This window comes from Salvia splendens, chromosome 6, assembly GCF_004379255.2.
Source record: "Salvia splendens isolate huo1 chromosome 6, SspV2, whole genome shotgun sequence".
NCBI lineage: Eukaryota > Viridiplantae > Streptophyta > Magnoliopsida > Lamiales > Lamiaceae > Salvia > Salvia splendens.
In genome coordinates, this window is record NC_056037.1 from 29155229 (window position 1) to 29168672 (window position 13444).

The 13444-nt window shown below is 37.3% G+C and overlaps 2 protein-coding genes and 1 pseudogene across 4 annotated transcripts; 2 read left to right on the forward strand and 1 right to left on the reverse strand.

Moving 5' to 3' along the window:
- The first annotated feature begins 1913 nt into the window (after window positions 1–1913).
- LOC121809261 lies at window positions 1914–5117 on the forward strand (annotated as a pseudogene).
- Window positions 5118–5269: 152 nt separating this feature from the next.
- On the reverse strand, window positions 5270–8027 carry LOC121809264 (F-box protein At3g27290-like). Of its 2 annotated transcripts, XM_042209793.1 has the most exons (3): window positions 7893–8027; window positions 6731–7622; window positions 5270–6150 (listed from the first exon to the last, which is right to left on the reverse strand). In XM_042209793.1, exons 2-3 carry the CDS (start codon window positions 7607–7609, stop codon window positions 5596–5598), a joined length of 1434 nt encoding a protein of 477 aa, XP_042065727.1. In that variant the 5' UTR covers window positions 7610–7622; window positions 7893–8027; the 3' UTR covers window positions 5270–5595. The 2 variants fall into 2 exon arrangements, with proteins under 2 accessions (XP_042065727.1, XP_042065726.1); XM_042209792.1 differs by having other exon boundaries at window positions 6731–8021.
- A 2665-nt stretch (window positions 8028–10692) lies between these two features.
- LOC121809268 (glyceraldehyde-3-phosphate dehydrogenase, cytosolic) lies at window positions 10693–13057 on the forward strand. Of its 2 annotated transcripts, XM_042209797.1 has the most exons (11): window positions 10693–10817; window positions 10924–11024; window positions 11247–11362; window positions 11450–11549; window positions 11624–11770; window positions 11846–11906; window positions 11970–12067; window positions 12160–12302; window positions 12382–12465; window positions 12542–12631; window positions 12716–13057. In XM_042209797.1, the coding sequence occupies exons 1-11, from the start codon at window positions 10790–10792 to the stop codon at window positions 12759–12761; spliced, it is 1014 nt and encodes a 337-aa protein (XP_042065731.1). In that variant the 5' UTR covers window positions 10693–10789; the 3' UTR covers window positions 12762–13057. The 2 variants fall into 2 exon arrangements, with proteins under 2 accessions (XP_042065731.1, XP_042065732.1); XM_042209798.1 differs by lacking the exon at window positions 11624–11770.
- The last annotated feature ends 387 nt before the right edge of the window (window positions 13058–13444 follow it).

Below are 13444 nucleotides of genomic sequence, written 5' to 3' on the forward strand. Positions count from 1 at the left end.
CACATCCCTATTTTTTAGTGGAATTTTGGTAATCCTGAATTAATCAACAAAGCATTCATCATCTCTTTTAGTGTTCGATTTTTGCGTTCAGCAACACCATTTGATTGAGGAGAATATGGAGCTGTGGTTTGGTGAATTATACCACTTGCATGACATAATTCTGCAAACGGGGCTACATACTTACCACCTCTATCACTTCGAACACACTTAATTCGACAATTAAGTTGATTTTCGGCTTCATTTTTGAAGTCTTTAAACGCTTCAATTGCCTCATCTTTACTTCTTAATAAGTAAAGGTAACAATACCTTGAGCAATCATCTATAAATGTGATGAAGTACTTTTTACCACCTCTAGTTTGCACAAATTTTAAATCACATACGTCTGTATGGATTAACTCTAGAGGTTTTGTGCTTCGCTCTACCGAATGGAATGGCAGTTTAGCCATTTTGGCTTCAACACACACTTCACATCTTTCTTGTGAGTTAAACTTATCTACTTTTAGTAAATTAAGATTTACTAATCTTTTTATAGCATTTAGATTTACATGTCCCAATCTATTATGCCATAAATCAGAGCTCTCAAGCAAATAAGAGGACGTGTCATCTTCCTTATTGCTTATTCCTTTTCCACGGTGAATGACCGTAACATTCAGCTCAAAAAGCCCATTCACTAGGTGACCTTCACCTATGAACTTTTCATACTTGGTCAATATAACCTTTTCACACTCAAATTCTAGTGAAAATCCATGATTTACTAGAAGTGAGCCTGATACCAAATTATTTCGGATGTCTGGGACATGCAGTACATCCCTAAGGGTAAGAACTTTTCCAGATCCTAATTTTAGGAACACATTACCCACACCAACCACCTTAGAAGAGGCTTGGTTTCCCATACGTACTTTTCTACCTTCAACAGATTTGTAGGTAGAAAAAATGCTTCTCTCGGAGCACACATGACATGTGGCACCTGTATCAACAAACCATTCATTTGGATTGTTACCATGGTTCATATCGGAGACCATTGCGATCACCTCGTGATCTTTGTTGTTTATAACAACACGTTCAAATAATTTGCACAATATTGTCTCCAACAATAAGTACACAATTATATTGAACCATATGTGCATTGGTATATTCAACAACCCATGCATCCCAATTATTACTACCAAGTCAAAATTGGTCTTGTTTGTCAACTGACAAACGATAAACACAATTCTCAAGAGAATAGATCTCAAGGAATTAACCATTTCGTAGCTCATGAACATTGGTACTGTTCGTTTCTTCATTCCAGCTTTGGTGCTCATGTTTCCTCCAACTTCAATTGGTATAATCCTGTCTTAGAAGAGTACACTAATTTGTCTTGCGATTGTTAGAAATAATGGGAAGAAATTCCCAAGCCGTGTACATGCGGTACTCTAATTATTACAATCGAAAGGAAACTTGCAGCAAATAGAGGAATGAAAATTACAACGAAAATAAAGCAAACCAAATTTATAAGTCGAGTCGAGGAAAGCCCTCTTTCCGCAAGACAAATTACGCCCCGGCTAGTGCTCACGGAATGACGTATTGCCCCCAAAGATAAAACGACTTCCTCCTAACGTGTAGAAGCACCTCAAACCCGCTAGGCACCGGCGAACTTGATGGAGTTCCGAGAAACGAGCTATGCAATGCTCCTATATGTGAACTAGGATGTAGAGAGCTAGAGAAGAGAGAAGCTTGTTGTGATGTTCGTTGTGTATTCTACTCTCCCAAGCTCCACCTATTTATAGGATGGGGGAGGCCACCTCAAAGGTCTTGGCATTAAGGGACACCATAAACCAAAATGAGGTGAAAGGCCAAAGGACTTGGAAATGAAAGGCTAAAAGCCATTCCATTTCACACGTTTCCAACAAAATGTAATAAGATTCACTTCACCAACCTTAACTTTCATGTTTATCAGTTAACATAAATCGTATCCAACATCAAACTTAAAGAAAAAGGTGACATTTTTTTCTTGCTCTCTCTTTTACTTCACTTCTCCTAAATCTTGTACTCATTTTTCATTTTCTGATTGTTGCTTATGAATTTGGATTTAGATAAGCCAAGAGAGTGTTTTGTACTTGGGGAAATCATGAAATGCATTTATTTTGGAGTTGGTTGATCATAATTCTCTTTCATCTTTAATTTGGTGTATTTTTTGGATCATCAAACAATTGGTTTGGTTAGTTTCTGAATCAGAATCACATAGCTTAGATTGAAGCTGTTTCTGTGTATAGTAGAAAAGAAGAGATTATATTTTATTTTATAATTTATCAAGTTCAGGTCTTTGTGAATTGGGAGAATGGCAGCTAATGGTGAATGGCATTGTGAAAAGAGGGCCTCCTCCAAAATTGAATCTTTTGCTAGAGACAGTGAAAATGTGACTGAAACTGGATGCCTTTCGATTATCGTTCTTGGTGCTTCTGGTGATCTTGCTAAGAAGAAGACATTTCCAGCTCTTTTCAATCTTTACCAGCAGGTTTTTTTTATCTCATTCTTGATTTATGATCAATTGAGTGCTGTCTGTTGCTTTTTAGGAAGAAAACATCATGTGTTTTATCTCATTCTTGATATTAGTCCTACAATTATGTGTAGTTTGCTGTCTTTTTATGCTGAAATTGATCTTCTTGATCAATGCAACTTTCTATCTATACAAGATGATACTCCAAACATAGATATACTTCCGTTTTTTCAGGGATTTTTGCAATTGAATGATGTTCACATTTTTGGCTATTCAAGAACTAAACTTCATGATGATGAACTGAGAGAGAGAATTCAAGGGTAGATTTCCTTATCCCTTAGTTATATACATAGTTCTTATTTGGAGACACATTTCTGTTTCTGCTCCTGCTTCGATGTTTTTGTATCTGTGAAGATAAAGTCGTTTCAATACCTATTCGATCCATCACCCTGTTGTAGGTATCTACCTGTTGAGAACAAAGTCAGTAGCAATGTCTCCGACTTTCTACAGCTGGTACGGGAATCGTTGGTTGCCAATAATCGCAAATGACGCAATACATTGCTTATCTGAACAAGCTAATAACCTCTTGTGTAATGTAGATCAAATACGTGAGTGGCGCCTATGATTCCCAGGAAGGGTTTCAAGAACTAGACAATGCAATATCTGAGCACGAAACATCAAAGAAGAGTCGAGAAGGATCAAGTAGGAGGCTTTTCTACCTTGCTCTCCCTCCATCAGTGTATCCACAAGTCTGCAAAATGATCAAGACCTTCTGCACGAACAAATGTACGCTCTTTCCTTTGAAATATGGAGATGGCCTCAGCTCGGCTGAGCATCAAAGAACATTCAAGATTATACACAGTTTCTTTCTTGATCTTGTTTTTGCAGCTGGTCTTAGTGGATGGACTCGTGTAGTACTTGAGAAGCCGTTTGGCAAGGATTTGGCTTCGGCTGAGGAGATGAGTGCCCAGATAGGGGAATTGTTCGATGAGCCACAGATTTATCGTATTGATCATTATTTGGGAAAGGAATTGGTGCAGAACTTGGTAAAACCTTTTTCATATTTCAATCTGGCATAGCTCTACTACTTTCACTTCTATTTCTTGATCTACAAACTCTGCAGTTGGTGCTTCGTTTTGCTAATCGCTTCTTCCTACCTCTTTGGAACCGAGACAACATTTCCAACGTGCAGGTAAAGTTCCCGAGTTGAAACTAGATGTAATGATTTAGAATTTTACACCTTAACTTGCATCATCATCACAACAGATTGTGTTTAGAGAGGATTTTGGAACTGAAGGCCGCGGAGGGTATTTTGATCAATACGGGTATGATCTATGCGTACGATATACCCTCTTGGCTACTCTCTCACTTCTTCGACTCGAATTAAGCGCTTACACATTTTGCAGGATTATCAGAGACATTATCCAAAACCATCTATTGCAAGTAAGATTTTGTAGTGTTTTAACCAAGTGTTCAGCTTTAACCCACTCTTGAATTGTTGCAGATTTTTTGCCTTGTTGCTATGGAGAAGCCGGTTTCCAACAAGCCCGAGCATATTCGTGATGAGAAAGTGAAGGTAGATTCAAGATCTCCACTCTTTAACTTCTCATCTTGATCGAGCATCGCTGCATTGGGTTGGCACTGCAGGTTCTTCAATCAGTTAATCCAATCAGAGACGAAGACGTCGTGCTAGGTCAGTATAGAGGCTATAAGGACGACCCCAACGGTTCGCGATGACTCAGTCACCCTGACTTTTGCAACAGTGGTTCTACGCATACACAATGAAAGATGGGAAGGTAGACATCTAACATTGCAGCTGAGACATCAACACTTGTTGAATCATGACGCTGATTATCGACTACTTTAGGTGTGCCGTTTATACTCAAGGCTGGTAAAGCTTTGAACTCGTAAGGCAGAGATTTGGGTGCAGTTCAAGGACGTGCCAGGCGACATATTCAAGTGTATGCAGCAGTGAAATCCATCATCTCAAGTGAGTCTTCTTGTTCTTGATTTGGATAGAGAGTTGATGAAATGGCTAATCTCTGTAGGTTCAAAACAAGGAAGAAACGAGTTTGTGATTCGTCTGCAGCCCTCGGAGGCCATGTACATGAAGCTAACAGTGAAGCAGCCCGGCTTGGAGATGACGGCTACTCAGAGTGAGCTCGACTTGTCCTACAGACAACGGTACCAAGGGGTTGTCATTCCTGAGGCGTACAAACGCCTCATTCTTGACACGTATGTCTAGATACACGCTGAATGCTTCCGTTGATCGCGTTTTGAATCACTTTAGGGTTCTTGGTTGCAAGTAATGAGATTGGTTAATTGTGTTATTGACAGAATACAAGGTGATCAACAGCATTTTGTGCGAAGAGATGAGTTGAAGGTTACATTTTAATCACATCTTTTTCTTATGAAAGCTAAATCCTAAAACCAAATGCTGATAATTGTATAAACGTTCAGGCTGCTTGGGAGATTTTCACGCCTCTTCTTCACCGGATAGACGAGGGTGAACTGCAGCCACTAGAATACGAACCGGGCAGCCGGGGCCCGGTTGAGGCGGACAAGCTACTAGAGAAGGCCGGTTACGTGCAAACACACGGCTACATATGGATTCCTCCAACTTTGTGATGGAATACTTCCAAACAGTACTAGATGTATTATCATTCAAATTATTCAGATTTTACCCAAAATTGATAATATTATGTAACAAAATTTCAGTTCGTGACTTTGGATGAATGAAAGCTAAAAATGGAGTAATTTCATATCACACTTAAATTGGGAGAAGAAGAGTAGTTAGCTAGCAGCAAAAACTAGAAAAGATTGCTTGAAATGAAGAAAACATGATTTGAAATCTAAAGCTCGTTAAAAGTATTCTACTAATAGTGACACAAGACATTCTCTATTCACAGAAGATAGAACTTTCACCTCTCTCTTTGCTTCCCTTCTTGCCGCGACCCACCATTTCTGAGCGATCCCAAGGCGTTCTCTCCCAGAGCCACCCGTCTATTTTCTTGCCACGCAGAAGACCAGTGCTAGAATTTCCTCAATTGCTAGGCCGCTATTGTCTTCTTCACTAGCTTTGTCGTGTTTCAATGGTTGAAGCTAAGACGGGATGCTTAGCTATAGACAAAAAAGTGGTAGCTCGCCCTCCGCTCAACGTAAGCCTGCCCCGCTGAGAGGGAGATCCCGTCCTCGAACAAGAGCTCCTCCAAGCAATCAAAACAGAGGAAGTCGCAGTAGAATGTCTCTTCATATGCTTTGTTATCCAAGCAACACCCACAACGTACACAACGAGCAATGCAGTAGATGCATGCTCTGCACGTCCTGGTGGAGTCTATCTTTGCTTGACAATTATCATTCGGGCAGTCGAAGACGTGTTTGACTTGCTGGCATATCGGACATATCTCAATGTCAATTGCACGCTCATCATCTAGTGGCAGATATATCTCTCCCGGTGCTGTTGCTGCACCGTAGAATCTTGGTTTGTAGTCCCCTGAGTTCGCCTCGTATGCCCCCAAAAGAAGTTTGTATTCGTTCAAGTGCTCACTTGTTAAACCATTAGGATTGCCAATCCTTAGTTGCTTGATGCCGGGCAGTGCAACAGAGTTGTACACCTTAATCATGTTCAAAACTTCTTTACCATTGAGTTTAATTGATCCAGCGACGCATAGCTGCACATACAACAACACAAATAGGTAAACGTGCTATTTGCAAATGCCATTAGATATCTACTATAGAACTATAAAAGCTCTACAACATAACACATTAATAAAAGATCTTCCCATTCACCAATTACAAATATATTTATATGTATACGTGCCACTCTCGAATGTCATTAGATATCTATAACACTATAAAAGTTGTGCAATGAAACATACTAATAGAAGATAAAATCTCATTGACCAAGCATACATAAATATTTATATGTAAACATGCCACTCTCAAATGCCATTAGATATCTATATGTAATGTGCAACTCTGGCATGCCATTACTTATCTACAGTGCTTTGAAATCTCTGCAACGAAACACACTAATGAAGAGATATCTCATTCACCAAACTCGGTCTACTAAGGGGACATTTGGTTGGGAAGATAGTTTTGGCAAAACAATATAAAAACACTCATTTTAAGGAGTTGGTTATCTAGCTAACAAACTAACCCTAAAAAGTAAAATTCATGTTTTAATACACAATTAAGCTATGGTTACGAGATGCACAAAGGCCTAAGCAAAAGAGAAACATCTTGACATACCTTAGTTAGCTCCAGATTTCTCTCAAGCACCTGCTTGAGACCATCATTACTTATGTTAATGCACGCGATGAGACTCAAGCTGCAAAGTTTACCTTGAGCCCTGTTTGTCAACCGCAGGAGATCCTCATTGGTTAGCTCAAAGCGCAACGGATAGTCAATGTGGATACTTGTCCAAAGAAAAGGATCCTTTTGGACAGCATCACGCAACGATCTGCAAACCCTTTCAATAGAAAGGAGATCCTTAATACCAAAATGAAGATATTGTAGAACAAAGATTATCACATCTACAGCATCACTTTCACTCTTGACATTCTCAGTCCCATATTTTTCACAACCAAAGCACATCAAATCATCCTTGCCACCTCCCGACATAGTACTACACTCACCATACGACCCGTCCTCAGTATACATCACCGGACCAACATCATTCTCTCTACACTCCCCCTCATATTCCGTTGAGCCGGACCAACCAAAATTCAATTCAGAACAGAAATTGCTAGAACCATTATCACTGCCTGGACCCTCCTCGAAACCATTATCACTATCCCCACCCTCCTCGAAATCACTGGTTTTATGTCCAAAATCCTCCATCAAAGCAGAGATGGCTGCAAAAGTGGCCTCTAAATCCATACCAAAAGGATCTTGGGGCAAATCCGGATTGAAATCCATAAAAAGTGGATCATCGGACATGCCCACATCGAACTCCATCCCAAAAGGATCATTTGGCAATTTATCAACATCTTTACAACCCTTTTCAGATTTAGAATCATCAAAATCCACAAAAGACCTAAACTTTTCTGCATCATCCCTTTCCTCTACCAAGAATCCATCATCAAAATCCAAGAAAGCAAACATAATCTCTTCTTCATTCAAATCCATAGCTTCTCTCTAGCTATATTCAACAGGAAAACCCAGATTATCAAACAAAAAAAAGTACAAGCCCAACTTCATCACACTCACTCTAACACCAACCACCCCCAAATAATCAAAATCATAACCTATAAAATTAAGGACAAAAAAACGAGAAGGGCATGATAAAGATCACACCTTTTCCTCCCAAAATTAATTTCTAACGCAAAATTCAAACCAAATCGAGCAAACATAAACAGCAATGCCAGATAATAGAAGCATTCATAATCATAATAAAAAACAAAAGTCGCACCTAATTAAAAATGTATTCTTCAATATTTGCAAATTAGAATTTTGAGTTGTGAGGGAAAGGAGCAACAGAAGCTAACTATAAGAAGGGGGTGGGAGATCCGGAAGATGCGAGCAATTTTAGAGAGGGAGACGCGTGGTGGGAATGTGTGTGATTTGTTACCGTTTATTTCTGTTTTTACTTTTTACCGTGTCATTTACTAAGTTAAGAAAATTAAGTTTGATTATGTTTTTTGATACATGAAATTTGAAATTTTCACATTCAATTACTTCTGTGATCATACTATTATTAGGTAATGAACCAAATTATTTGCTCTTTCTTAAACTCAAGGTTTATAGTAGGGACAAATATTAATTTATACTAGTATTATAATATGTGTATATATTCCAATAATAATATACGCGCATATAATTTCCAGAATATTTCAAATTAAAATATGAAATGTGTGGTTGGACGTGATTCCTGCCTAATAATACTCATAAATTTCCCTTATTATTTTTAGTGAATTTTGTTAGTTAAATAGGGGTTAAATGGTAAAAAAAAAATTATTTAAAAGAAGAGGATATAATGATTCATTAATTAAAGTTAAAATGTGGTTAGCTTAAGCTCTAAAACGTTTGAAATATACTTTTGATTTGATATATTTGATTCACCTAATAAATGACAATAATGTAATATTCATGTCTTTATATATTATACCATCAAAAAGTGTGCTGCAGTGCTATATATAATTATTTTGATCGAGTATATTGTTCGAGTGCAAGATAAAAGTTAAACAACTTTCTTTAAGGATAGGAGTATAGTATATTGTTCGAGTACAAGATAAATTTTTTAATATCCTTTGTTTTTATAAAATTAAATTCGAAACGCAAAAAGTGATAAAAATAAACTAGATATATGCAAGAGTTGAAGAGTAGTTTGACTAAAAGTGAAGCAATTTCATGTAAAAATTCGTTGTGTAATTAAACCTAGGATAGAAATTGTTCCTTGCCCAAAAATTTGTGCAACATAGTTGTATTACATAATTTGCTTGGATTGTATTCCAAGGAATGTTGAGCTAGCTTGTAAGAAAAGAAGAGAATGCACAATAGAATTATACATTAGCAAGCAAGTATCTCCACTCCAAATTATTGGCAACATTTAGATCGAATTATAACAATCGGACCATTAATACGATTGTGTTCAATTAATTAAATTGTGTGATTAAAGCCTTTATTCAACCAAATCAACAATTACAATATCCATCTTAGATTGAGAATAATAAAATATTATGCAAGACTATGATCTGTCCTATTAGTCTATCTATACACAAGAAGATTAGATTGTACAACTACAAGGTCATTACAAACATCGAATTCGTAAACACATATAAATTTTTATGGTGAGATCGAGTTAAAATTGGAAGACGGATGAATATGATAGTCAAAATTATGCATGTTACTTATGGATTGTATTCAATGTCGAACTGATTTTAAATTGAACTAGAGACCAAATCTCAGTCGTCCATTTTTTAAAATCTAGAAGATAAAATAAATCAAGCAAATGATATACTTCATTTTTAGATCGTTTTACTTCATTTTATACGAACTTCATTATTTGATCGTTTTACTTAATTGCAGAAACACTTAACTAAAATAATTTTAAAATAAATTATGTGTTGTGTATATTTTAGTTTGACGGTTCAGCGTTACGTATTAGTTCTGCCTATATCACAATCCGTTCTTTGGAGGAAAATGACATGAAATTAAGAGCTTTATGGTTTTTTAAAAAAAAAAACTGGATTGTCTCAAATGTGGGTGACTACAAACAAATAATTGGATGTTTTTGATATCATATGAATCATCGTAATTATAATTTAAACAATGGAGCACTAAATTATGATGGTTGATCACTTGCTCCCCAAGCTAATACTAATTTAAACAATAAAGTATGGTAGATTATAATATGGCTGACCACTTGCTTCCCAAGCTAATAAGTCAACTTTGTTCCTATATAAGCTATACAAATCTTGCAATCAATTCAGCTCACAATCAGCATAACAAAAATGAAGAGAGAGGGTTACCACTTACCAGCATGGCATGGTCTCAAGACCTATCCGACCTCGCTGCGAGATCCCAATGAGCTAAACACGGCCTGGCCTGGCCGGCCTATATATTCGCTAAAGTTCAAACCAAGCCCACCAACCACTCCAAGTTTACCAGCAAGTGTGGCCGGTCCATGTGTCGTGAATGCCACTCCAACCCAGCTTCCAAGTCCAAAGACAAGGCTAAGGGAACAACACAAAGACTTCGGTCTTCGTCCTCCACCACCATGACACCATTGTCATGGTTTTCAACTACGACCTATTTAAACTACATAGATGGTGACAATGATGATGAAGAAGAATATATTGAGGGTTGAAGAAATTTCACATATTGTTGGAATTTATGGAGAGGAAAATGGAGACATTATGTAGACATTGGTTGGCGATCAAGATTCGTACTTATTTTAATAAAAAAGTTTTAACCCTGAGATGTACTTCTTTACAACTTCCTTTTGTATTTTTCTTCATTTGGTTGCCAATAAAATAAAGATCATTGATATCAAACATCATTTATACCATGACTTTGGTTAAACAATCCCACATGTACAAAACTGTATTCTAAATAATTGAAGTGATAAATATTACCTTAATTTTTAAAAGCTAAAGCTATTTGAGGAACTCACAACGCCGCGAAAAATGGTTATCCAAGTAAATATTTACACGTGTTTAACGGTTAGAGCTCCAATTTGAAATGCACATTTCTTCTGCTACTATAAATGCACACACTACTCAAAATGATCTCTACTTCACTCACATTTTACAATCTTCCATTTATTGTTTACCCCTATTTCTCTCCAGTTCCCAAATTTTCTTCATCATGGCGAAGGTCAAGATCGGAATCAACGGTAATTGTTTCCTGCAATTCGCTGTATAGATTTATTATGATCTAGAAATTTCCGGTTCGGCAATGATTTCTATTGCTTAATTATCTGTTTAATTGATTGTGCGTAGGATTCGGAAGGATTGGGCGTTTGGTCGCCAGAGTTGCACTACTGAGTGATGATGTCGAGCTTGTTGCTGTTAATGATCCATTCATCACCACCGATTACATGGTATTTATTCTCCCCAATTCTCCAATTTTCGAATTATATGCTTTTTTCATCTTATTCGATTTGGATATTATAGATTTGGAGTTTGATGTTCGATAAGCTATTATCCATGGATCAGTTTGAAAATATGTAATTATAAATGTAAAAATAGCAATTCATTGTTGGTGGCTTGAGCTGTTGCTATAAACTTGTTAATCTCACCTGAGAAATTGGTGTCTGTGACAGACCTATATGTTCAAATACGATAGTGTTCATGGTCCATGGAAGAAGCATGAGCTGAAGGTTAAGGATTCCACTACCTTGCTCTTTGGTGACAGGCCGGTGACTGTATTTGGCATGAGGTATTGATTTATCTCCCTCGTCCACATCGTTGCTAGCTCGTCTAGTTACATACAATTCAGTTGATGGTGTTGATACTCTATGAATAGGAATCCTGAGGAAATCCCATGGGGCCAGGCCGGAGCTGATTATGTGGTCGAGTCCACTGGAGTTTTCACTGACACAAACAAGGCATCAGCCCACCTCAAGGTTTGTACATACTAGTATGATTTTTATTGGCTGTTTGGCATTAGTTTGAGAGTGTTGGTTTTGTGATTATTAAGGGAGGTGCAAAAAAGGTTATAATATCCGCCCCAAGCGCGGATGCCCCCATGTTTGTTGTTGGTGTCAATGAGAAGGATTATAAGAACGACATCAATATTGTTTCGAATGCTAGTTGCACTACTAATTGTCTAGCACCATTGGCCAAGGTTTTTTCTCTTCTCGATTAGTGTTTCTTTTCAAGGAAGCGACGCCTGATTTGCTGATATGGTGTTGTATTATAGGTTATTAATGACAAGTTTGGTATTGTTGAGGGGCTTATGACCACTGTGCACTCCATCACTGGTATGTCTAACAATTATCTCATCATACATGGAACATATTGATTGATTGATGCTGGTGTTACAGCTACACAGAAGACTGTTGATGGTCCTTCGATGAAAGACTGGAGAGGTGGACGAGCTGCTTCGTTTAACATCATTCCCAGTAGCACTGGAGCTGCGAAGGTGGGTTGGGATAACGTTTTTGTTAGAGTAAATGCATTGGATTGGAGAGGATTGTGACCTTTTTTGTAAATGGATGTATAATTAAATCACAGGCTGTTGGGAAAGTGCTTCCTGCACTAAATGGAAAGCTTACTGGAATGGCTTTCCGTGTTCCAACCGTTGATGTCTCAGTCGTTGATCTGACTGCTAGGCTTGAAAAGGCAGCCTCATATGATGAGATCAAGGCTGCTATCAAGTACTACTCCACAATATATCACTATTCTTTCTCTCTTTCTCAACTCTCTACTTTGCTATTTCTCAACCATTTTATGCAGGCAAGAATCAGAGGGTAAAATGAAGGGGATCCTCGGGTACACAGAAGACGATGTAGTCTCAACCGACTTCATTGGTGACAGCAGGTCACACTTCACAAACAACTGTACATGATCATGTTGGGTTATTGTATTACTCATACATTAGCTTCGTGTTCAACAGGTCTAGCATCTTTGATGCCAAGGCTGGAATCGCACTGAATGGGAACTTCGTTAAGGTCGTGTCTTGGTACGACAATGAATGGGGTTACAGGTTAAAACCTTAAACTCATGACTCTCGATTTTCTTGTATGGCTTAATAATCACAAGTGGAGACTAACGTTACTTTGATCTGCAGCAACCGTGTAGTGGACTTGATCCGACACATGGCGTCTGTGGCTTGAGCTGTTGAGGGCTTGCAATTTCCTCATCATGCTGATCTCACTTTCAAATTTTGGGTAGACAGTCGGGAATAATTTAGATGTGGAAGAACTCTTCTTCTCTTAGATTAGATTTCATTATATCATTGTTGGAATAAATTTTGTTGCAATGGAGGAATAATATTTTCTAGTGATGGATATTTGATTAGTAATTATATATGAGATAATTGTTGCAGTGAAGAACGCAGTTTGGTTTTCCGATCTCTTTTCCCTTGTAACCATATATATGTTTGATTCACCACTCTTTCGTAGTTGTTTAATTTTCTTCGTACTTAGCGATAAACTATGCAAAATTTGAACTTTTCAATCTAAACCATAATTCTTCTCTGTCATTGCTCTAATTCATTTGCCTACTTGATTCGAAATATTGGACGAAATATTCGAAATCAGCCATCAAGCTTTTATGGTTCCATCAAACTCCAAATAAATATTAAATTTACAATAAATGTATATAACCATAATATATGATTGGAATATATAAATCGTATAAAATAAGTTAAATTAATAATTAAACAAATTAAATTATAAATGGTAGTACAATTTAATCTTAGGTCTATAAATGGGTTAATGATATTAACCCATCATTAACCCAGTTAAGTTAGGCTTATTTTTTTCTATCATTGTGTGAGCGAGCTATAAATGTTTTT